The sequence below is a fragment of the Electrophorus electricus genome, chromosome 16 (assembly GCF_013358815.1).
Source record: "Electrophorus electricus isolate fEleEle1 chromosome 16, fEleEle1.pri, whole genome shotgun sequence".
Taxonomy (NCBI): domain Eukaryota; kingdom Metazoa; phylum Chordata; class Actinopteri; order Gymnotiformes; family Gymnotidae; genus Electrophorus; species Electrophorus electricus.
This window is the reverse complement of record NC_049550.1, coordinates 8129736-8153751: the sequence shown is the minus strand read 5'-3', so window position 1 is coordinate 8153751 and position 24016 is coordinate 8129736. Positions and strand designations below refer to the sequence as shown.

Sequence of the window (24016 nt, the reverse complement as noted above, 5' to 3'; positions counted from 1 at the left end):
GGTAGATAGGACAATGGTGTTGTTAAGCTTTGGGTCAAGCGACATTAGTTGAAGTGACATTAAGTTCTATGACTGCCTGTTTTTCTCTGTTCACAAATGTTTATAACCAGAATCATGATTAATAAACATTAAACATTTATAGATAAACATTTATAGGCAAACATATAGAGGATACACACAATAATGATTGAACTTATAATCAAGTTAGTTTGATCACTGTCTAATGATTCCAGTCTTTTACTTATCAATTTATTAGCTCTTGCAATTTGGTTCAACATGCAACAGTGAAACATTTTCATTTTTTTAGTAGTGCACATAGCAAGCTTACCTGCAAAATATTTACCAGAACGTCACTGCCTGACAGACAGCTGTTGACTACACTACCACTTACATCTTTGCTGAAAAATATTTTCATATTATTATGCTAATATCTTGATAACGAATTGTTAGCTGCTATTAATATTATGTTCATATATAATAATGTTTATTGTTGCTGCTGACTTGTATTAATGCAGCTAGTAATACATCTTTGAATACGACAGGAATTGTATGAAACTAGTTCATGTTTGGCAATATTGTCTTGACTACACTAGGGGCGGTATAGGCGCTAAGTGTGACTACCAGCTCCGGAGTTCAATATCTACGGTCATGCTTGCTACTGCTAATGCTAACGTTAGCCGGTAAATCCAGTTAATTGCTGGGACTGTCCCAGTAACGACCAGTAACGGCTTTGCTCATTGCAGTGTTCCTGGAGGGCTTCTCCATTTATATTTAAGTTATCGAGGCGCAGGTAACTAGCCAAACGCGATAGCTAACCGCTAGTTGTTAGTCAATCAGCTACCTTAGCTAGCTAGCGGTTAGCATAGCTGTCGTTTAAACTGCGGTGTGTTTGTCAGCTGGCTAACGCTAGCTAACTGGCACGATAATAAATGTTTACCTGGCGTGACAAAGTGAAGTTGTGGTTATCAAACTAAATAAAAAATACATCGTTCAGATGAAACTATGTAGCTAAATCCGCTCAACTGTTACACACAGCCTACGCTGTTCCTGCTACAAGAGACTACTTATCTTAGCTGGTATTAGCTAACTAGGTAGCAAGAACGGTTTACGTTTCGTGTAGACAAGACGAATCCAGTCTTTTTGTTTTGTTTTGTTGGTAGATGCAGATCTTTGGCTGTCCGGGGGGGTCCGTTCGGCCTTTTGGAATGAATGTCTGATAAAGGTGATGCTGAAGAAGAACCTCCCCACCTGCTCTGGGGGCTGGACCCCGTCTTTAAAGCCTTTGCCAGGCTTTATGTTAAGGACATACTACAGATGAGACAGTCACGACAAGTTCCAGGTACAGTAAAAAAAATAAAATAAAAATAATAATACAAAAATAAATAAATTAAAAAAAGAGGAAAAGTTTGTGGTTCAATTTCAGGTTCAGTCATCCTTTGGTTTTGTGTCAAGGTTGTGAGCTTTATGATTTGACCTGGACTCGAGAGTGCGCTTATAACACGTATTCCACTGGTGATGTACACTTGCATACACTCCAGTGTTTGCATGTTTGTATAGGCAGGTAACCAAACAAGAACATTTGCAAGAATGTCACCTTAGTCTCAAACATTGTAATAATTTGTATCTGTACTGAGATACCTGTATGGACAAATTGAGAAATTCATGTGGCAGAATGACACATTTGGCCTGCTCACAATTTGACTTCCTCTACTTACACTATGAATCGCTTTCACTGCTGGGTGAAGGGAAACATAAGCCTTTAAACACCAGCAGTACATGCTTCGAGGGACCTATGGTACCATTTCACCTATTTACACCTTCATTAGAGTCTTCAACCAGCATGTATAGGAGAATACCTTCCTGCCTTTGCACATAAATGTGAATAAATTTGTTTGTGCGTAATCAGGTTTCTCATACATGATTCAATTCTTTGCAGGGATCTATTTCTATAAGACCCATCCAGTGTTCCAGGTGGATGTGCTAGGTACTGTTGTATACAGACGGGAGAGAGAAGACTTCTGCTGCTATGGAGGTAAACCCAGCTCGTGTCTCTACCAGCTTTGAAGCTGTTCTAGGACTACAGAGGCTGCAAACAAGTCCTGGTATTAAAACCAGAGGAGTGTTTCAGTTTCATTGGCATTCCACTGGGTTAATGTGGAAATTTACCTCAAGCCAGCCAAGTGACATTAATTCCATCTGATGCGATGATTGCATACGTGTTTATCTTTTGTTCATTAACGGTTGCACGGAAAATCCAGTGGATGACAGTACTGGAGTCATCAACTGCTTGTGCTGGAAAGATGAAAAGTGGAGAGATTTTGGAGACTCAGTTAAGGGTAAGTAATTATAAACACTTAACAGGGATTACACCCCTAATACCCTCGTTAATCTGCTGTGAGCAGATGCCAGAACCATAAGAGACTCCAGTTTTATCTCCCATTTGACAGTAATCAGTTTTATCTCCCAGTTTGACAAAGTGACTGCTTGGTTTGAATATGGGCTTAGTTGGCATGCAGCTCCAACCTTCACTGTTACTGGGCAGCACAACTGATCACGTTTGGTGAAGGTTTAGACGCCGATGGTAATGTTCAACTCTCTTTAGCTAAGGTCTCATCTTCGTAATACTGACTGCAGGTTTCACAGTTACCCGCATTACTTTAGCGTGTCAGACTTGTGATAATGACTGTAACGCCGGCCGCAGGACGAGGAGGCGGAGTCTTTGACGCAGAGGAGCAGCTGAGGAAGCTGCGGGAGGCCCAGAGGAGCAGGATGGAACTGGACATTGGAGACGTGCTCCGAGTGCGTGGCACCGTCAAAACCTCCCGCCAGCAGAGGGAGATCATGGCCTCCTGCTTTTGTAAGATACCCGGGGGGGGCGGTTTGCAAGACCCATCTTGAAGGATAATGCTTGGCACAGGATATGACTTAATCTGTGCTGAGGAAACTCCCTCAGAGAGCAACAGACCCATACACAAAGATGGTTTCCAGACACAGATTAGGTCTAGTTCTTCAACAGGCTCAAAGGCCAGCAGCAGGAATTCTAAAAAAAAAAAAGCCTGTGTTTGGACAAACAAACCTATAGGATTGTTTTTACCTTTTGAATTTCTGAATACATGTGAAATATTCAGTATGTATGAGGTGTGCTTAGAAGTTTCCATAGCAGATGCACATGTGCAGGTTTAGAGATGGCTTTGGTGCATATTGAAATGCTTAAGAGCAAGCACATTTAATCCCAGCACTATGGTTACTCAGTCCCCTGTTCAAACAGGATTGGTTCTTGGACATCTTAGTCCTCTAAGACATCAAATCTTTATTAGTTTTAAGAAGAAAGTTGTATCCCAGTCGCTGTCTTTTGAAATGCTATACCACTTCTCTCCCACTTCCTCATTACTTGCGTTCTTTCGTTTGGCTCGGACGCGGTTAAATGCGCATGGTAACGGAATGCTGCGTGCACTCTGTTTTTCCTCCACTGTGTCGTCGTGTGTGCAGATAAAGTGAGCGACCCGGTGATGGCTGTCCAGATTTCGCGCATGCTGGAGATGCCCAGCCTCTACAGGGACTGCTATGACAGGCCTTTCTCGGTTCCTCCCCATCAGGCCGGCACCGCCGCTGCTGCTGAGTAAGTCACGCGGCGAGACAGCAGGGAGCGGCTGCGCCAGCCGAGCACGGATGCCAGGCCTTCGGTCATGGTCGACCTGATTGGCCATAGTGCAGCACGCTTTATGGTCATCGCAATGTTGACCTTTCCAGCGCTGATTACAGAAGGCCGTGATGAGGTTTATGACAAACGCGATTTAGAACAAACCAGTTTGGGTTTTCGGTTTTGATCTGCTGTGAGTGTCGCTGCCAGTTTCAGACATGCCCAGTAAATGTTATGTAGGTTTTCTGATGAATTGCAGCATTCTTCCAACAGCAGGGAGTAATTTCACTCAAAATAAACCCTGCCCGTTTTTAACATATTACAAGGTCTATGGAAATATTTAGTGTAATTACATAATAATAATAATAATAATAATAATAATAATAATAATAATAATATATAATAATTATGTAATTACGATTTAGTATTTTGTCCATATTGTGCAGCTCTATGAATTGGCTGATGTTAACTGAAACAAACAATATTTGTGCTCTCACAATTATTGAGCTTATCTACCAAGCAAGTCTTTTTTTTTCTGTGCAAAAATGCCAAGCGTTCCCTTAAAACTAATCCGAAAAGGTAAAAGCCATTTTCTGGGCTGAAGCTTTAAAGTTCCAGTGTTCTCCAAATGTTGTATCCAGTTTGTGTACACAGCATGTGTCCTCCACAATGGCAGTAAGTGTGGAAGTTAGAGCTAGCAGGCTTTCTTTCTGACACATGCAGCTACTATGCCGCATGTTTTCAAGCTGCTTCTCTGGCAGTGTCCTGCCGTAGCTAAACAGGATCGGAGGACACCGTCAACTGCCCACTTCTGTAAAAAGGCCCTAACAGATGCTGGCAACTGTCAGTCAGTCAGCAGTGGAAGGGCTCAGCCAGTGAGCTATTGAGAACCCAGCCAGTCAGAACTTGGCTGTTTGGCTACCTTAGTCTGAAACTAATATTCTGTGCATGTTTTTAGGTTTTAAAGTGCAATCGAAAACATCCGGATTATTGGGAAACTAGTCAAATTATGCAGTGTGTTCATCTTGTGATAAACTATTCCACCAGTTCAGTGAGGAACCCAGTTTGAGACAGGCTAGCACGGAACTTTTAAATGCTTTTGCGATTTGTTTAACGTGCTCATTTGTGTGTCCACCCACGAAGGCCTGGTGGGCTCTCTGACTTCCAGTTGCTGCTGGGCCGGGCGGGTCGCATCCTGAAGGAGTTCCTGCGAGAGAAGGAGGTGGCCAGATTTCGGCCCTACGACGTGGAGTACCTCCTCCACCCCTTGCTCCCGCGGCCTGCTGCGACCCCGTCAGTGGGCCAGGTGGACCCCCTCGACCGCATGACATCTCAGTTTCTACGCTTTTAGCCCGTGCATCTCATCCAAATCAGGAACTGGGTGAAGCTTACTGCAGCACCTCTGGTCAGCCAGTTAGAGATGTCATTTAAAATCTGTTGCACCAACCCTGCTGTTAAATAATGACATGATGATTGTGACAGCAGAGGCATATCACAGGCTGAAAATAGACCCAGTTACACGGTGCAGATGCTGTAATTAACCTAGTGAAAATAAAAGGCCTTTGGGCAATTTCAGGTGCTACATGTTATGCAAATGCATATCAGGCCTGAAAGGTATTAAACAAGCATATTGGTTTTACCAGATTTCTTTACTTGTGTTTGGCCTCATTGTAAGCAGCCTGTTCATGAATGGACTATAATGAATCCTTTCATAGCTGGGCACTGTGTGTTTTGGGTCTGGTTATAGGAGTTGCCTTCTGCTGCACCGCCGTTTGCCACGCAGGTCTGGAACCTTCTCAAAGATTCGCTGAAGATTCTCCAGGACGAAGGGGAGATATTCCGTAAAGTGCTGTCCCCAGATGAGGTTTACAACGTATGCAAGTCCTACTCTATTCATACACACACACACACACACACACACACACACAGATAAGCTTCATCAGTGAGTTATGGAGAAACTAACCACCCCCAATACCTTATTCTCCTAGAATTTCATAAAATTTCATCACATCAGGGTTATAAAGATCCAGATTAAAAATTATTGATTAAAGGATTGCTAAGTAATCCTTCCATTTAAATTTGCTGTTACATTAAGAAGAAGATAATATCCTATTGAACCTTTAAATTACAACCTACAACTATGGTTTAAACTACTGCCTACAGTGCTTGGGCCAGAATAAATTACAGTAATTTAAAGATCTGAAAATTTTCTGTTGTCATCATGCTATGTATTTGTTTACTTTTTAAACACCAAGGAACCATGGAAGGAAAAATTCCTCACTCCCTTATTCAGATTAGTTTCCTTGTAGTTACTGTAGTTTGTAGTAGATACTAAATAATATGCCTTACGATTAATTAGAATATTAAGATTAATAGGAGTAATTGAATACTCTTTTCCATGTGTTTTGGTGTAATGCTTATTGTTTTGCTATAAAATTATGGAACAGTATTGTGCGCTTTAATTGAATGCGACTGAGCATAGTTCTGCTATATGTTCACTGTAGGTAACTGAACAGGACAAAGATCTGCTTGCTGCCATAATGGACGTCTTACGAGAAGATTCCAAAAGGGAGAAATGTCAGTGCCTTTGCCCTGCTTACATAACGTGAGAAAGGGAAACTGTGACAGAGCCGAGTAGTGATCCTTGGGGAACACCAAATAGGTTAGATTCCAGCCTCCACTCACAAAGCAGTCGGTTGCTGCTCATCATAAGTGAATATTAAGGAGCTGGTAGCAGGGAAACCACCAAAGCAGTGCAGTCCTGGAGACCTCAAGCACAGGGATGGAAGGACGCTGTAAATAGTCAAATAATAACGTAAACCAGTGTGTGCGGCGGTGGTGGGCCGATGTTAAGCCTGCTATCTCCAGCACGCCAACTGTCGCTCTGTGTGCTTACAGACACCGAGAAAGGCTGCCATGTCCTGCATGTCCTGTCCAGCGTGAGGCAGCGCTACAGCCGGAACCTCAGCAGAGAAGCACTGCAGGTCGCGCTCAGGCTCTTAGAATGCAATAGTGACATCATCAGCACCACGGACTCGCACTACACCGTCCTGTAGTGGTGAGTTTTGCAGACGCCTCGGTGTCCAGAAACCCGTCTGCAGGAGGACGACTCGGGTGTGGGTTTTTTTTGTTTGTTTTGTTTTGTTTTCCCCAGGCGCATGGAACGATGCAGTGGCGGTATGAAAAATGCTCAGAGCTTCTGATCAAAGATCCTGCAATGCAGTGTTGGGAATCTTTCTCTTTTTGGGCTGTTTAACTTGTCACCACCCACCTTTCATGTTTTTCTGTTTCTCATAGCAGACGGTTGTGTACGTGCCGCACCATCTGGAAGTGCTATGCACAGATTTCAGTTGGTTTATTACTTGCTAACATATAGTGTGCCTTTTAAACGGCTTGCCTTTTAAAAATCAGTTTTCATAGCACCAATCTGGAAAGCCTAAATGCATTTAGTCTAATTTAATGAAATTGTATTCTAAGGTATAGTCTGCAGTCTACAGGAAAAATGTTCCTTGATAGTCACAAAAAGTATTAGTTAAAATTATTGCGCATTTTTAAAATTATTAAAGTGACAAGGTCTACTGAATAAAGCATTCTGTGAAGATGAAGCTAAAACACTTCAACATTTAGGCATCTATGAGTAACACAAGGACTGGGGAAGAGTGGCGCTAGGTGGAGAAACCGGAAAGACATTTTTTTTTCAGAATCTTTTCCGATTTGTCAACTTTAAGGAAATGCCTTAAATCATGCTACAAATGTAAAAATGTCCTTTAGGCAAAAAGAACCATTTCTTTTCTCCCAATATTTTAACTAATGCCTCAACAAGCGTTTACCATGTACAAAAATGCATGTGCAAACTTTTGCCACAGGAGGGCAGCGCGAACATACCAATCCCCGCTGTCCACGAGAACAACTGTATCCATGCAGTTTTCTTGCACTGCTGCCAGCCTATTGGCAGCAGACAGGCTGTTCATAATAAACACTGCTGAAATAATTCGACGTGTCCAAGAACTTTGGTGTCAGAACACATAAGCCATTTCTGCAGCGTGTTTTGTTCATCGCACTACACGTGACTTCATTTAATATCCGTGCGCTTTTAATTCTAGCTACTTTCCCGTCACCCAGGACTGCCTTGGAGCCCGTATCACTCCGAAAAACTCTCGTTACGCGTCCATTTTTCGACGTTAACGAGACATAAAAGCCACGGGAACGAAGCGTAGGGCTCCCGTCGTCCCGCGTTACGCGAGGGAAGAAGGCGCCCGCACCGACAAACGCCAGCTTTTTCCCCTCTGAAAGCTTCCCCCCCCCCGCCCCCCGCAACCGCAGCCGAGCTTGTTTTGCAAGCCCGGCCCATCGCACGAAACGGCCCCTCGGTGCGTGCGCTTCCTGCCGAGCGTGGACCGCGAGCCCAGGGAACGGATCGCGCGCTCGATGCGCCCCGCTCACGCGCTTACGTTTAAGCAGAGCCCCCCCCCCCCCGGGTCTAGGTGGGCTGTAGCGGTCAGGACAAAGGACGGACACCGGTCCTCAAGTTAGGCGACAGCCTTTTAATATTATTATTATCATCATCTTCACGCAGCGATCCAGTACTGCTGTGGTTCCGACCGACCGAGGTCGTCTCAGTTTGGATTATTTTTTTAATGCTGTTGAGGGGAAATAGATGCTCGTGAATAGAATTAACGGATTTCGTTTCGGGTTTTTTGTTTTGTTTTTTTTGCACGGGGAGGCGGTAATAAGTTTTAACCCTTATACGGCTGCTCGGCATTCGCGTAAGAGCCGCTTTACTGCGCGAAGTAGGAACAGTTGCGCGAACGCAGGGGCGCGAGAGTAAAATCGGTCGCGCGGTTTCATTAAAAAACAAAACAAAAAAACGACAGCAATATCGTTGAAACGGACCCTCTCCGTGACTGTTATTAAATCTAACTGCTGCGGCGGCCGTCCCGTCGGGATCGGATCGTTCATCCTCCCAGCGCGTCTACGCCTCCGGTTCAAGATGCAGTTTCGGACGGTTTTGGACGTGAAAGTCGTGGACGTGGAAAAGCGGCGGCATCCGTCCAAGCACTACGTGAGTAGGCCCGGCGCTCCCCCCGTTTCACCGGCCATTACAGTCCGACCCAGCGAGAGGCGGCACGGCGTCCTGCCCCGTGTGGAATGAAAGCGGTAGCCGAAAGCTGGACGGAAAGTCTAACCCGATCCCTGTCCGCATCTCACCCGACGAGCGTGCGTTCGGGCTTCGCGAGTCGCATATGGCCCCGTTATTGATGAAGAAGAGCCGTTCGGGGATAACCGGATCATGACGTCATCTTGTAATCAATTTGTTTATTCCATGTGAATCGGGAAGTAGGCGAGCCTAATGGGTCACACGCACGCACTTTGTAAATGTGCATAGTTAAACTTTTATAGGCCACCTACAATTTTATACTTCTGCTGTTTAGGCACAAATAAGCTTTCTGTCTAATAACTGTGTAATGCTGTCACAGGCAGTAGCTTTTACAAGTGTAAACATATTTAACGTAGTAATTTCTGTCAGATGAAATATGGCCACTGACCACGTTACAGGCTTTTGGTCAAAAGCTACTGTCTGTAACTCTATGTAGCGGTTAGTCAATATTTTTCGTGGTGCTTTTTGGCGTTTATGCAAATCATTAACCTACTTTTCATGAATGACCACGAAGAAACCATGTCGTTATAGATAGTTGAACATCGCTTTCCAAAATGTGTATACGAGGCAATAGAGAGGCGTTAGTGGTTTGAAAACGGATTTAAATGCACCAGGCTGTGCTTCTAGCTCCTGTGCTTATCTCCAGGAGGTAAAACAGAAACACTCCTTCATATCTACCAGCCACGATACCAGCCTCTAAACTGAACTGTCGTGGGTCCAGTCAGAGAACCGATACTCGCCTGTATGCCACTTATCCTCAAGAAATTAATTTGTTACGGCCAACAACTCTATTGCACTTTCATTAAAACCAAAGTTGAACCGAGAAGGGGGTGTTTTGGGATGAACAGCAGATACGATTCGAGTACACCAGGTGCTTCTGAGAAGCACTGTTTTTTTGTTGAGCTGTTGCCATCATAATGCCAACAGCTTTTCTGGGAAGTAATGATTTGTAGATCAGTAAACCTGCAGGGAGCTGCACGAAATCCACCTTACTGGAAGGCGTCCATAATCGCTCGTGCGGCCCTGTAGTTTTTGATCATGCCTTTATCCGCTGACTCGACACAGGTCTCCCAGCTATGGGACGTAGATGAAGCCAGCACAGACTGATCCCAGTTCAGTCGCCAGCCAGCTGTTTTTCCCCCACCGACTCTGCAGCCACCCAGGTTCATTTATTTCCCCTTTGCTGCGTTCCGTTTCCACGGGGAGCAGGAGACTGTGAGCGGAATCGAGATGGACTTATCTCTCAACCTCGCGACGACTTCACTGTCTGGAGTCTGGAGCGAGACACAGAGTGAAAGAAGCAGGTTAATTTGCTGCCTTTGTCAAACATCTGCACACACTTATCCTTTTAGGGATGGGGGCCGCGAGACCGAGAGGCGGAGAAGGAGGGGCGGAAGAGCCCTCGCGCTCCCAAACTGGCACTTCAGACAGAGCGAACCCACTTCCTCCCTTTTGTCGCTTGGGCTGGCTTGCCCTCAGGCGTGGCGGGGAGTTTAGGCGCGTGGCCGATGACGAAGGGCCTACTCACACCGGTCACAGGTCGGTCACGATTAGTGAGTCAGCTGGTCAGGAGAAAGGGAGGCGGGGGTACGGCGGGAAGATTCATCACGCCGGCTCAGCTGCCAGACAGGAAGTGGAGAGTACCGCACGTTGCTCCTCGACGGCCACGCCGCGGGGCAGCATGGCGGGTTAGTTTCCCAAGCATGCCTGTCAGCTCCGTGCGATCGAAGCCGCGGTTGGACTCTCAAGGAGCTCCGGCGGCTGATGGTCCGGTGTGCGTTTAATTGCCGAGCTCCAGAGGTGAGCAACAAAGCGGATGGCGGATTATAAAAGGGGTTTAGTCACTTGCTCTCCATCGGGAGCGAGGAGGGTGGTATGTGTGTGAAAAAAAGGGACGTGGTACTGCGACGCGGGCTTGTTGCGTAGGTCATTGTTTTGTGTTCTCAAGGCTCTGCCATTGTCCATCAGAAACACTCATTTCCAAGAAGTGTGTGTTCATGTATCTGTGTGCTAGCGTATGTGTATGTGCGCGAGAGAGAGAGAGAGAGAGGGCCATTGTCAGCCCCTCAGACTTCCTGAAGCTGGCTGCAGCCGTTCTGCGCCGGTTCTCCTCAGGGCCACTCCGGGCACTTCCCTGCGTTTTCTTCGCTCTTTCCGCCTATTAAAATTTCAGCGCATCAATACCAGCTCAGGCTCTAACAGGCTATAAGCCAGTGCTGGCCCCATATTAGACAGTCCGCCATACTGAAGGGACTCGCCGTAAACCAGACGCTTGACCGTTCTTTCCGCTTCCTTTAGAAGTTTGCGCGGCTGCCCCGGCCTCCGGCTGCTGGCTTTCCTGTCATTTGGTTTTCACTTCCCCCTGTCCTTATCTCTTCTTCTTATAGCCCCCGTTCCTATTAGCCGACCCTCGTCCACGGAGACAGCTCACACTGTTAGGCTGCAGTTGCCTGATGCAGGATTCGGCTCATTCGGGCATTGCTCTTGGCGTGATTACGCTATGGTCCTCTGGCTATGGTCCGTGGGTATGCGCGGCCATCGCGGGAAACCCCTACCCCGGCAGGGGTCAGACGTACAGGGCCCGATGAGCAGTACTGGGTCAGCCTTTTTGCCCTGGGGCGGGAAATGTGATTGTTCCCTTTGGACCCTTTATTGACTAGTTATATGGGCTGTATGTTTTAAGGAAAAACAGATACCAGTTATAGAGAGTTATCAATCTACCAGGTTTACCTCGGAAGGATTTTATGTGAGTGGTTACCAATATATGCAAAGAGAATGGTAATTATCACTAATTTACAAATATCAACAAAGCATTTTACAGTTTGGCTTTAGCAGATCAACTGTTTAGAACTGTGGAACTGTGTGGAAACAGATAAGACAGGAAGAGTTATGAGCTACATGTATGTTTACAGTCATGTGGCAGGACGTTCCCGCGTGTCCTGGAACAAGGCAGTTACACAGACCCCAGCGAGACTAGCATGACAGTGGCAGAGTGGTATAGCACTGCTGTAGAGAAACTTCCTTAGTTTATCTCTGCATCTGTATATCTGACAATTGCTTAGCTTTTGCCTATCATCTCATATTCTAATCTATGATCATTTTGCGAGACATAAACGTGAGCCTGTAAGTAACTGGCCGATGGTATTTTTGGTCATGTTTTGTCTTTTTTGGTCACCTAATCAATAGGAAGGTCAGGAAAGTCAAAAATGTTTGTTTTTTTGCCATCTACATTACGGCTTTTTTAAGTTCAGTGTTTATTTTTATTCAAAATTGAAGACAGCCTTTTTTTTTTGTAGGTAATAACAGAATTTCCTGGCGAAGCTCAGGAATATCGTGATTTGTCATGTTGCCTTCAAGTACCGTGATATGGAATTTTTGCCACATTGCACACACACTTCCTTTTTCCTTTCATATCTTCATCTGTGAACACAGAACACTGACTCAGAACTTGCCACATGCTGGCTTCTGGGTTCCTGTTTCAGATATGTAACTCCTGCAACCAAAAGCCTAAAGCTTCACCCTGATCTGGTGTAAGGAGTTACTGCTATGTTTTTAAAGGCATGACTGAGGTTTTCTAGAAGGCCTGGTTGGCTTTTGTTGGGTCACATGACCCAGCCTCAGCTCGTGGGCTATGGAAAGCAAACGTATTGTAAAGGGTCACACAATACATTGATAATCGCAATGTTGACATTGGAGAAGCTGAAATTTGCAAATTAAGACCATTAGTCTGTTAGTAATCGTGGCTCTACTGTGCGCTGTGAGCATCGTGGCCAAGCCCAGAAATTCCAGAATAATGTTTCATGGGTGTTCCTGTAATTCACTGCATTCTCATGAACCAATAATCTTAAATACTTTTATTTAAAATATCACATGGCTGTTTTTATGTAATAAAGTGTTTACCCGTTTGTTTTTGGTTTGATATTCCGCACGATTTCACGCAAATGCAACATGCAGCAGCATAATATCGGTCTGGCGTTTTGCCCATGCTGTCGACGCTGTATGAGGTTTAAGAGATGCGGGACAGACAGCTGATCCTGGGTCAGTGCACACGTTGAGTGTGAGGAGTTATGTGGGAGGGGGAAGAGCCTGCCGAATCAACACTTTTTCATCTCCGCTTCTCCAGGAAATAGTGTGTGCTCCTGCTCTACTTCCTGTGCCGTGTGTGTGTGTGTGTGTGTGTGTGTGTGTGTGTGTCTAGCCGGGGAGGTGAAGGGTGCAACCAAAGGTCATTTGTAGGGTGGAAACAACCACAATGAAAGGAGGAGAATTTCTGCACAAACAGTATTGCGCACACGTAAGACAAGGACCCACTTGGCCAAAACATCGCCACACAAGCTTAAAGGACCATTACGTAATGGTGGTAGTAGCACTGCCATTCACAGCTTCCCCCTTCCCCGTTCAGCTGAGAGCCTGGCATGAGTCCCCTTCATCTCTTTCAGCTCCTTCATCTAGATATCGCCAAACGAATGATTAAATGATTAGCGAGATAACGACTTCCTGCAGAAAGCCACCCCTCCCCCCCCCCCCGGCTACCATTAGTAACAGGCCTCCCAGCAACGGAGGAGGAAGGAGTCAGCAGGGCACGACACACCCATCTTACGAGAGCAAGGTGCTGCCTCGGGTCATCTAAACCCCACCCACCCCCACATCACATCGGGCCGTTGGTTTGAGTCCCATATCAAGACGAATCAGGTCGTAGACAAATTTGATCCATCCAATACCGTCCCGTGCCGCTGTATATATAAGAATTCAGCGGCTCTTGGAACAGGAACCCAGCACGGCCCAGTTGATTTCATCCCCATGTGAGGAGCATTACCGCTCGCGTCACAGACCTCCTCTTTCATCCTAGCAATTTTCTCGACGGGGCTGAGGTTTTGTGGGCAGGGAGAACGTGGCAGCTGAGGAGATGAATGATGGCCTGCTCTTTTATGCGCGTCTTTAAATAGGCGTCTTCCGGGCGGGGCCCTGGGGCTCTAGCGCTCCAGGCGGCGAGGCCGGTCGTCTCCGTGGCCCGCCGAAACGTCCGTAACGCTCCTTCACTCGTCTTTTCAAGCCGAGCCATGAGGGAGGAGGACTGCCCTCGTGACCGTGAGTTCCCCCATTTTTTACTCTGTCTTTACCAACAAAAGGATGTCGTTTTGATTGCCGTATTCGCCTCTGAACTGACATTTGAACAGGTTGCAGCTTTTGAGGGAAACCGAACGCCTGGCTTGCCTGCGCCTGACCTCGCTAGCAGAACGGTCCTAAAAAAAAAGTTATTGTCGGTGAGATGTTGTTCCCTTTTTGGATAATGCGACCCTGTAGGAGCTGATTACTCTTTTGTATTAGAGTAGAGGACGTATGATGTCATTCTCTGGACAGATATACAGTTGACCGGCTTACTGGGGTCTGAGCCTGCTCTTCATGTGACATAATGAACGTTTCTTATACCCCACACTTCTGGCTGGCATGTCCCAGAGGCGCCTGACGTGAATACGGTGGTTGTCTCTTGTGCCTGCTCCTGACTGGAAACAAGATATGAATGAGGTCTTGTTTGAACTGGGAATTTTGTGAGCACGAGCCTGTGTGATTTCAAGTACTCGTCTTTGCTCAGTGTTTTGTTCTTTGTATGCCTTCCATCAGAAAAGTCTTGGACTAGAGAAATGTTTTTCTTTTTATTTGTGAACATGTCCTCAAATTCTTAAATTGATTGTTACTGTCTAATAACAGTGTTGGTGATCATTAGAAATGCATTAGAGCAGAATTAATGCTTGAAAACAGATGGTAGCAGCGTGCCTTCATATTGTTTGTAATCTTATTGAACTTATAACTTTAAAGAATTAATAGCTCCTGAAGAATTAACCAGTTGTTCTAAAAAGGCTTTGAAACAATGTAGACCTTCCAGAAAAATACATTTCCCTGTTTGTTTTCTGGACATCCGTCAAACATCTCAGATAAAATCGCATTCCCAACGAAGTTTCTGCACTGTTGGTCTAGGGGTAGGTAGAAGAATGTCCTTCGTAAGAACCGTACCAAACGAGCACGACTTGACCTCTCATAACCCCAGCATTTCAGCTCCGTCCTCTCCACTAGTGCGACGTGCAAACAGCGACCGCCGAGGTTACGTAGCCGACTGCCTGCTACAGACGCGGTCCTCGCGCGACACTCGGAGATCAGCTTTACTGCTGCGCTTGTAACGCTCGTAGCATCGACAAACAATGGCGCGAGTACCACGTCGATCCCTCTCTCTTATTTAGGAAGATGTGGACACTGGGGAAGCAGAGTCCAGAAATGGTGTCCTGTTTGTTGTTCATTTTGATTCGTAGGATAAAAGTGCACTTGGTACTTGTGGGGCTTAGTTAATGCGCGGCACATTTCATACTGATGAAATAAAACAGCATCGTACATTATGTGCATGAGGTAAATCCTTTTTAATTGCTTGGTACAATCACATGCAACTGTCTGCTTGGCCTTTACATTTGGATGATACATTTGAAAGAGTTCTGAAGCAGAAGTTCTACATTTTAAAGACAAAAACATCTTTGCACATGCTTCACAAAAACAAAGCTTTCCTAAAAGTTAACATACGCACAGTTGGCAAAGCAAGACTCCTGGTTCATTGAAATTCAGAAAAGCAGAGCGTCAGATTTAGGACTCATAGGAGTAAGCTTCTCTACAGGGAGGTGACGCTCGCTACTCGTAAGATTTAATTGTTAAGATTTAATTATGTGTGTGTGTGTGTGTGTGTGTGTGTGTGTGTGTGTGTGTGAGAAAAGAGGGCGGGGAGACTGAAAGAAGGGTGGGGACTTATTTGACATCAGGCTGGTGGAAAAGAGCGAGGTGTTAATATCGCTAGCACAGGTGTGAGTGCCAGTCTCACTGTGGAATTTCATCTGGGATGATAATGGGGAGAAGGCGTCATCTCTGGGAATAGCAAAGGAGTTACATTTCTCATGCAGTTTTTAAAAACGACATTTCCTTGATTGAGAGAAATTGAGTGTGTAATTATAGGTTTCATCAGGTCTGATGTATTTTCAGGCCGTTTGTAACTAATTTAAGGCGTTGGTTTGAAATCCGAGGACGTCTTTGACCGAGACACACTGGTGCGCTCATCTCTCTGTCTGTAATAGGGGATGATGGGTAGTGCACTCCCTGTACAGAGCTGAGTCGTTCAAACATGTTGGTAAAGTGAATCCCGATGTTCCAAGTTTCCGTCTGCTTGGTTCTGCCCTGCAGGGCCCGCGCCCAGAGAAACAGTGTAAGCTTGGATCCACAGCCGGCTCGTCTCGGCCTGAGTTAGTCTGTCTTTCGCCGCAAAACGCCAGCGTTCCATTTGCGGAGCATGTGTTTGTGTGTGAGAGCGAGTGTTCCATCCGCGGAGTGTGGTCCTGTTTGTGTGTGTGAGAGCGAGCGTTCCACGAGTATGTGTGATCTGTGACTCAGACCGTGACAGGTCCACTGGTTATTTTCCGACTCTCCTTTTGGAAGCTTTGACACGTCTCTTACCACGACTAGAGAACCGGACTTTCAGGTGCAGGATGAGACTCTTGCTGCATGAAGTGTGGATAAAACTAGGCAAGCGACAGTACAGAAGAGGAAAAACCCGATGTAGAAAATCTCATTCAAATAAAAACACTCAGGGATATTGTTTACGCTCACTTGCTTCTTAAAAACCCTACTTATTAGATGTTTCAATTTAGGCCCATTTTGTAAGCCACCATGCAGCCAAAAAAGTAGCAGTACCAACTCCACTGTAAGCAAGCAAACATGAACAGATGAATACGGTGTATAGCTTTAACTACAACTTAGCACCCTTCACTCCTGAAGCTGGATCAAATCTCAGGTTAGGACTGAACCCTGCCTAGCAACAGGCCTCCACGACCACAGTTGGGCTCCTTTGATTGGGCGCTTACAATCGTGGGACTGTTTTGTCATTGGCTCTCAACTTTCGCCTGTGGGACTCTGGTTATGAACCCTGAAGGGTACGGTGTGGCTGCCCACCCCTTCCCTTCACGCTCTGTGCCGCGGATGGCATGTTTTTTTTTTGAAGGCTGCAAATGGCGTGCGCAGCCAGGTGGCTCTAAACGTAACCCGCACCCGGCAGCACGCTGAATATCTCGGGTCGATGCCCGGGATCGAATTTTAGCTCATCTGTGAGCACCGTCCGGCTACGCCTTTCTATTTCTGCACCACGGGGCAGTTGGGATGTGGCTGACATTCTCAGAGTTTAAGCAAGTTTGTCCCCCCCACCCCCATCCTTCTCGTGGTTGTCATGAGGATGGCCTCCACGGGCCAGTGAGGGGTGAGAGGTTCGGCAAGTCTGTCTTTTACCCGCCCACAGGATGAGGTGGCTTTCTGCTATGGAATTACGCGTTGGAGTAGGGCAGGGAAGGGTGGCATTAGCTTCCCTGCATGCTGCTCAGGTCAGGGAGCCTTATATAAAGTATGTGGTCACACACACACACACACACACACACACAACTTTATTTTGTCTCTACATATGGCATTCTGTGCTGAAACCTTCAAACATTCAGCGAGCCACTCCTTATTACTCAGTCACCAAACACAGTGTCTCACTGTCATTTACACACACACACTCATTTAAAATGTGTGTTGGGGGGGGGGGGGGGGGGATGAGCAACTGCTATGTGCTCAACTGCCTTGCAGTGTGTGATAAGCAGGTTTGGATAGCTGCACAGACCTGCGGCACGGAGCTATGAGCGGTATGTGGGATTAGCACCAGTGTGCTGAAGGCCTTTTCCCGCTATCAGATTTACAGAGGGGGTACTCTGGCACAAAACACACACACACACACACACACACACAGAAGCTATTTACAGCCCCACAGATACCAAGTCTTCCTCTCACTCTCCACCCCATCCGTCTTTCATTGCCCCTTCACTGTTCTGGGTGATTTGAGACTGCACTGCCGTAGCCATGTATTTCTCCCCATACCCACCGGCAGGCCTGCGAGTTGTTAAGTTCATTTTAAAAAGAAGAGAGAGAGAGAGAGAGAGAGAGAGAGAGAGAGAGACAGAGAGAGAGAGAGAGAGAGAGAGATCAACCCTTCGGGAGGGACGACGGCACAAACACGCACACGTCATGACCACGTTCCCGCCATTGCGTGCTCTCTGTCGTAGTCACGCGTACGATACAAATTGTTCCCGCGCCACCTTTTTGTCTCCCCGCGCCTGTTGCATCGTGACGGCTAACGGCCGACGAACCGCCTGTAAGTGGTGGACGGACACAATCTGTCGCCGAGACGCTACGTAACCTGTTCCTCTCGTAATCACAGGAAAACCCTGGACACTTTTTATGTTTTGGATTATGTAGGCGAAGGTGACTGTGACCGAGATTACTTGGTGGGTGGGACATGTTGGTTGTAGCCCTGTGGGGCGAATTAAAACTGCGATTTAAAACTTGACACGATGTGCTCCGTCTTATCGTATCGCAGAGTCGGGAGTGTAGGCGAAGAAAGGCCTTACATCGTGGTCGCATGTTAACATCTCATGGTAATATGGTCAGTTTTTACAAGGTTAGACAATTACCGAAGCGAACGCAAAACTGACCCGGGACGAGCCGTTGAGCTTTTATTACTTTCCTCAGGGGGAAAACTACACGCGTTGTTTGCTTGGCTCGCCTTTCGACTCGGTACCGGGGCGGGGTGCAGTGGACCGCCACGACACATTTAAGTGAAACAGATTAATTTGCTCGGCTCGGCTCTGCCATCGCCTCGTGCCAACCCGCGCTTTTTTTTTTCTTTTTCTTTTTCTTTTTCTTTTTGTTTTCTTCTGGAGTCTCGTCAGCACGAGCGTCGCTCCGGACTACCGGACGACCGTTAAAACCCTCCATGGCTAACAGATTTGCACTAAGCGCCGTGGTAAACACTAGGACGCGATGCGTGGGTAAACCGGGCAGGCGTGAAGAAAACTCGTCGCGCCGATAAGGGAAAGACAAATTGGAGAGCGCGCGCGGCCGTCCGCGTCGCCCGGGCTCGTGTTCGTGAAAAAATGGAGGTCACGCTCCTTGACCGCGGCCTGACCACAGTGGTAATATGATTTGTATGCAACACATGCACGCGAATATGTCCGTATACAGTTGGGCCATGTAATTGTATATTTTAGAATGCATATAAAATCGGATGAAGATCAGAATGTGATCAAAACACCACCCATATCTTTTGAATTGAACTGACCGCCACTGCTAAACACTTTAAAATAACAGCGAGGGAGACGTCGAATTGCCCTCCTAATTATGAGATCAAAAGAAGCCGCTACTCTGTGTAGTAGCTCAATTGCGCCTCGAGTGAAGAGGGGTGAATAGGCTCTGCTTAATTAAACCCTCCAGATGGGGACGTCTGGCAGTCTGTACGGCCCTATTTGTTTCGCCGTGCCACCTCAGCCCTGCATCAGTAGATCAGTAGATGCAAAAACCGATGATGTCACGGGGGCTTGTTTGTGCTCCGCGGACTTTCAAGAGGCTCGTTCCGTTTGGGAGACCAATGTGCTGGCGCCCGGCGCGTCACCTCCCGCCGCGCCCCAGATGACCACCAGAAAGTACTTCCGAGTGTCGTAATGTGTGTGTGTGGCTTGCTTGGATTTTTAATTTCACCGCGGGGACGGGAACACCCACAGATTGACAGCGAATCAGGGAGACGTTTGGTCGGTGCCACGCCCCCTCCCCTTTTCACAAAAGGCACCTTAATAAAAAGATAAAAATAAATAAAAATACATTTTTTAAAATAAAAAGATATGATAAGGCTGACGTATAGACATAGCTTCAGTAATATATAGTTCACTTGAAAACCACCATTAAAGTAGAAATGCGTGCGTGCGTGCATGCACGGGGGTGGGGGTGTGCATTGAGAATGCTGTATAAACACTGAATCTGCAAGCCTCTTCCTGTTTTTAAATGCTTGTGGGAACGTTGTTCTCTCAGCACTGTCCTCGCTGTTTGGACGGTGCAATGAAGCGGTTCAGCCATGGCCTGGCACAGTGTCAAAGGTGGCCAGACCATACCTGCTACTTACATTACCAGTGAGAGTGTAGCAGACGTGTCCAGGACGGTTTTGGCGCTCACGTGCCTGTCTGTGTCCTATCCGCAGGTGTATCTCATCAATGTCACTTACTCCGACTCCACGTCCCACATCATCTACAGGAGATACAGCAAATTCTTCGACCTTCAGGTAAAAAGAAAAACATGAATATTCAGTTCCTTACCCTTCATTGCATCTCTCGCTCTAGCTCTGTTTGTTCACCACACACGCATGTTTTCTTTCTGTGTAATGCACCACATAAACACCCCCAACACTCTTACTTTTCTCTTGCTCACACACATTTGAGGTGCCTCTAGGGACTAGGGGTGTATAAAACCAGCACAAACAGAGTTAATGTGTTTGCTTGTACCCTGTGCCAGATGTGTGTTAATAATAATTTGAGTGTGTGTGTATGTGTGTGTGTGTGTGTGTGTGTGTGTGTGTGTGTGTGTGTGTATATATATATATATATATATATATATATATATATATATAAATGTGTGTGTGTGTGTGTGTGTGTGCATATGCAATAACCAGCTACTGTTTAACTTATTTCTATTGTCCATCAGCTGCTTTAAATGGGATATTTTGCATTTATAATAAGCACTATAACTCTGTCTTTCTGTCTTTTTTCTCTCTTTCTGTCTCGTACTCTCTCGAATTCCCTGTTTCTGTTTCTCTGTTTCTTGCTGAGGCAGTGATTGGCAGGTTATTTAATATTGTCACTATGCAAGGATGTGACTTTAATACTGTTTAATGTAGCATGCATTACAGACCAGAGCGGTGGAATCTGATTGACTTTCATGAGTGGGTTTTCCACGGTACACGTGCCTGTCCATTACGGCCTTTTGCTGTTCCGTTTAAGAGGTTTGTGTGCTCTTTGTGGACTAGCGTTTGCCTAAAGTGGTGGAGTGTTGGACATTCATGCTGCCCAGCCCCAGGGGCTGGTGCGTGTACGTATGTGTACACATGTCTCCGCATATATGAAATATTGTCCAGCAATATATCCATTTGTTTCGAGAGTTTCCTACATGCTGCGACATTGATACGTTACACGCGAGCCCACCACCGTCAGAGCGGCGTGGAGTCTTGGGGTCTTTCCACTCACCGTGGTGCGTGATAACCCAGCTCAGGTCTCATGGACGTCTATCGAAAGCCCCGACTGTGTTGGAGAGGAAGCCCAGTCCTCCACGTGCCAGCAAGAGTGCAGGAATCGCACTCCAAGCCCCCATCGATACGCCTTGAGAGGCCTTGAGCGAGCCGAGAGCCGCCCCCACCGAGCGTCCTGGATCCCATCGTCCTTGTGACGGCTGTGGGTGGACTGCAATAATAAACAAGCCAATCGGAGACGGACAAAGCCGCAGTGAGCCGTCAGTCAGCAGCCTTCTGGCTTTGGAGGGTGTTTCCCCTCTCAGTCATGGCCAATCTGATGACCAATCACAGCCCACTTTGGAGGGTGTCTTCACGTATGCCCCCCTCCAGGATGACCAATCACAGCCCACTTTGGAGGGTGTCTACACGTATGCCCCCCTCCAAGATGACCAATCACAGCCCACTTTGGAGGGTGTCTTCATGTATGCCCCCCTTCAAGACGACCAGTCATGGCCCGCTTTTCCGACGCGAACTTAATTCCGCTTGTGTTGGCAGTGGAAACGGGTTCGGGTGAAAGCCGAGCCCTGAGCAGCTCTTATTATAGATGTCATTAACACCATCCTCATTTAACGAGGCACGAACCACTCCGTTATTCTGAATTCCGGGCCAGAGTACTTAAAACAGCATTGCCGGCGCTGTTGGCCGTGCAGCGGGAGCTTTTCCAAATCTTATGAGGTAATGTAATATCTTAATACCAGCGCAAGCCCATTTCAACAGCTGCCCCTGTCAAACAAATGTGAAAACGAGGAGGAAAGAACACGCACTGTTTAAGCCTCTAATAACAACACTGACTCGATGTTACTGCTATGCTTCGGTGAGCGATCAAGCAAAGATCCAGAAGAAGCAGACGTGTGTCGGAGCTTTCACACGTTATCAGTTCGAAGAGATTTGATCGGTAGCAATCAGGTTGGCAAGCAACGCTCTAAACTCGATGGCCGTCTCATTTTTTTTCAACTCAGCTACGGTCTAGTAGCGCACGTGTGCAGAAGTAGAGGGCACTGCATGGGGGGGGGTAAGCAAAGTTCCATGTTGCTCCGCTGAATGACACAGCACACAAATAGCAGTTGACAGTGACAACAGTCTAAATCCAATTTGGATTATAATCTGTAATCCACTGCAGTTTGCAGAAAGCACGGAATGAAATATTTTGCCCGGCTCTGCGAAAAGCGAGGAGAATATGTCTGCTCCAAGTTTCACTGCTGCCTCCTTGTGTTACGATTACATTTACTGAAATGATTACATGAAAATTGCATTTTCATTGTTAGCCAAAACTTCACTTAGCCAACAACACGATGCACTGAAGTCTATTTAGAATTGTATTTCATTGGCCTTGTACCTGTATTTAGTACAGTGGCAATAAAATTTAATCTGACCCGATCTAATCTAATCTGATTTATTAGCTGTCAGACGGTTATGTATTAATTTAGCGTTTATTATCAGTCACATTGTGCTCCATAAATAGGAAGTATCGGTTTTGTCATTAGACGATTACATGGCTTGTATTGCAAATGTAGGGTAGTGAAGCCACAACAAGGCTCAAAAATGGTACCGCAGGTCTCGTCAGATTAGTTTAAAGAAGCCCACAGCCTTTCAGCCATCCTCCAGGCCTCCTGTGATGAAAGAGTTGCTTGACAGCTGGTCCAACACGATTTGGACCACTCCCTCACAGTCCCTGCTCTGTGGAAAAACAAAGAACACCCCGGGCAGCAATAAAGGATGGCCGGCGCATTGAACCATGTTATTTTTGAGTTGTCGAGCAGAGGTCTTGAGGTCTGTTTAGAGGGGACATCCACTGGCTGGGTTACGGACTTCATAAAGACCTGCCACCGAGCAGACGGCAGGAAAAGGCACAACGTACGTGGGGCGAACGTCCGGAGACGCCCGCTGGGCCGCAGGGCCACCCCCGCGTCCCCTGGGGCTGGCTCGGTCCGGATGCCGGCCTCTTCAAAGTATTTTAGACTCGGGGATGTGCTGAACGAAAACAGAGTGGTAGCATCCGTGTTTCCACAAAATGTATAAGCCGTGAGTGGAAGTTGCAAAAACTAATCAGCGTTGATCCCCTTCCAATGAGCTGCGAAATGTTTTGGCCCAACTGTTCAAATGTGGATCAGTTACCACCACTGAAATGCTGAATTTTGTGCCAAATGTGTACACAAACTTCAAATGTCTCTCCAGTCCCTAATGTGCAGGTCAAGTTAACAACCTCAAAAAGAAGTTAAACATCCTTTAATTGTCTTTCAGGGTTTTGCTATCACAGCAGCCTTCATCGTTGGGACGTGATTGAGTAAGACAGTCAGCATTTTGGCGTAAGCCTGGTGTGACCCGGCTGTGACCCGAAACACGGTAGCGTCATCACTGCGCTACTGCGTGGAGGTTTTTTTCGGGACCGTGCTCCGTGGTTTTTAAAATTGGCATGTCGTAAGAGCGCTGGGTCTGACCAACCGTTCATCTCCTGTCTTTGTTTGGGCTTCAATCCATCTGACTCAGGGGCCCTGGTCTGCGCTTCCTGAAGAACCTTCCACAAGGTCTTCAGGGTTCGCATCATGCATGTGTTCTGCTGATACCAGGGCTTCAGCTGTCGTATTTTAATGCAGCGGTTTTGTGGCTTCCTAAATGACCTTCCCTGTGCGTTTTGTGCTGCCTCTCTTCGAATGTCTGTCCTGCTGATACAAAATATCCGGTCCCTGAGTTTGTGCTCGACATTTTTGTGGTGGGCCGACCGAGCTTCCGGGGGAATTTTTAAACCTTTTGGTCCAGCGCTGCGCCACGTTCAGTGAAGGTGGGGGTCAGTGTGAGGACTTAAAGACATTCCAGCGCTGGGTTCTTCATCTGTCTCTATTTACATTTGTGGCATTTAGCTGACACTTTTATCCAAAGTGACTTGCAAATCAGGCTGAGGACAATTTGAGCAATTGAGGGTTAAGGGTCTTGCTCAGGGGCCCAACGGCGGCAACTTGGCGGCAGTGGGGCATGAACTGGCAACCTTCTGATTACTAGTTGAGTACCTTAACCACTGAGTTACCACTGCCCTTGAGGTGGATTGTAAGAGTAT

At 46.7% G+C, this 24016-nt stretch overlaps 2 protein-coding genes across 11 annotated transcripts in view; both read left to right on the top strand.

Moving 5' to 3' along the window:
* Window positions 1-223: 223 nt before the first annotated feature.
* On the top strand, window positions 224-7631 carry stn1 (STN1 subunit of CST complex). 3 transcript variants are annotated; one of them, XM_035535049.1, is made up of 10 exons: window positions 224-790; window positions 1161-1339; window positions 1937-2032; window positions 2259-2336; window positions 2702-2857; window positions 3490-3619; window positions 4784-4946; window positions 5424-5513; window positions 6145-6217; window positions 6539-7631. In XM_035535049.1, exons 2-10 carry the CDS (start codon window positions 1210-1212, stop codon window positions 6694-6696), a joined length of 1074 nt encoding a protein of 357 aa, XP_035390942.1. In that variant the 5' UTR covers window positions 224-790; window positions 1161-1209; the 3' UTR covers window positions 6697-7631. The 3 variants fall into 3 exon arrangements, 2 of the variants coding, with proteins under 2 accessions (XP_035390942.1, XP_035390941.1); XR_004777009.1 differs by having other exon boundaries at window positions 226-790; window positions 5388-5513; window positions 6145-6302; window positions 6539-6629; XM_035535048.1 differs by having other exon boundaries at window positions 227-790; window positions 5388-5513.
* A 504-nt stretch (window positions 7632-8135) lies between these two features.
* Window positions 8136-24016, top strand: part of sh3pxd2aa (SH3 and PX domains 2Aa) — a 78441-nt gene continuing 62560 nt past the window's right edge. For 6 of the 8 annotated variants that reach the window (XM_035534835.1, XM_035534834.1, XM_035534837.1 and 3 more), the window contains exons 1-2: window positions 8136-8702; window positions 19882-19962. In XM_035534835.1, coding sequence (XP_035390728.1) covers window positions 8631-8702; window positions 19882-19962 — 153 coding nt within the window. In that variant the 5' untranslated portion in view covers window positions 8136-8630. Of the gene's footprint in view, window positions 8703-9714; window positions 10103-13818; window positions 13887-19881; window positions 19963-24016 lie in introns of those variants that run through there. The other 2 variants (XM_035534839.1, XM_035534838.1) reach the window with 2 other exon arrangements.

Bases quoted from the DNA above. Each gene is read 5' to 3' on its own strand.
- stn1 (XM_035535048.1), top strand. From the start codon at position 1,210: ATGTCTGATAAAGGTGATGCTGAAGAAGAACCTCCCCACCTGCTCTGG. The intron at 2,033-2,258 runs GTAAACCCAGCT...CGGAAAATCCAG, and splicing joins AGACTTCTGCTGCTATGGAG to TGGATGACAGTACTGGAGTC. The intron at 5,514-6,144 runs GTATGCAAGTCC...TGTTCACTGTAG, and splicing joins CCCCAGATGAGGTTTACAAC to GTAACTGAACAGGACAAAGA.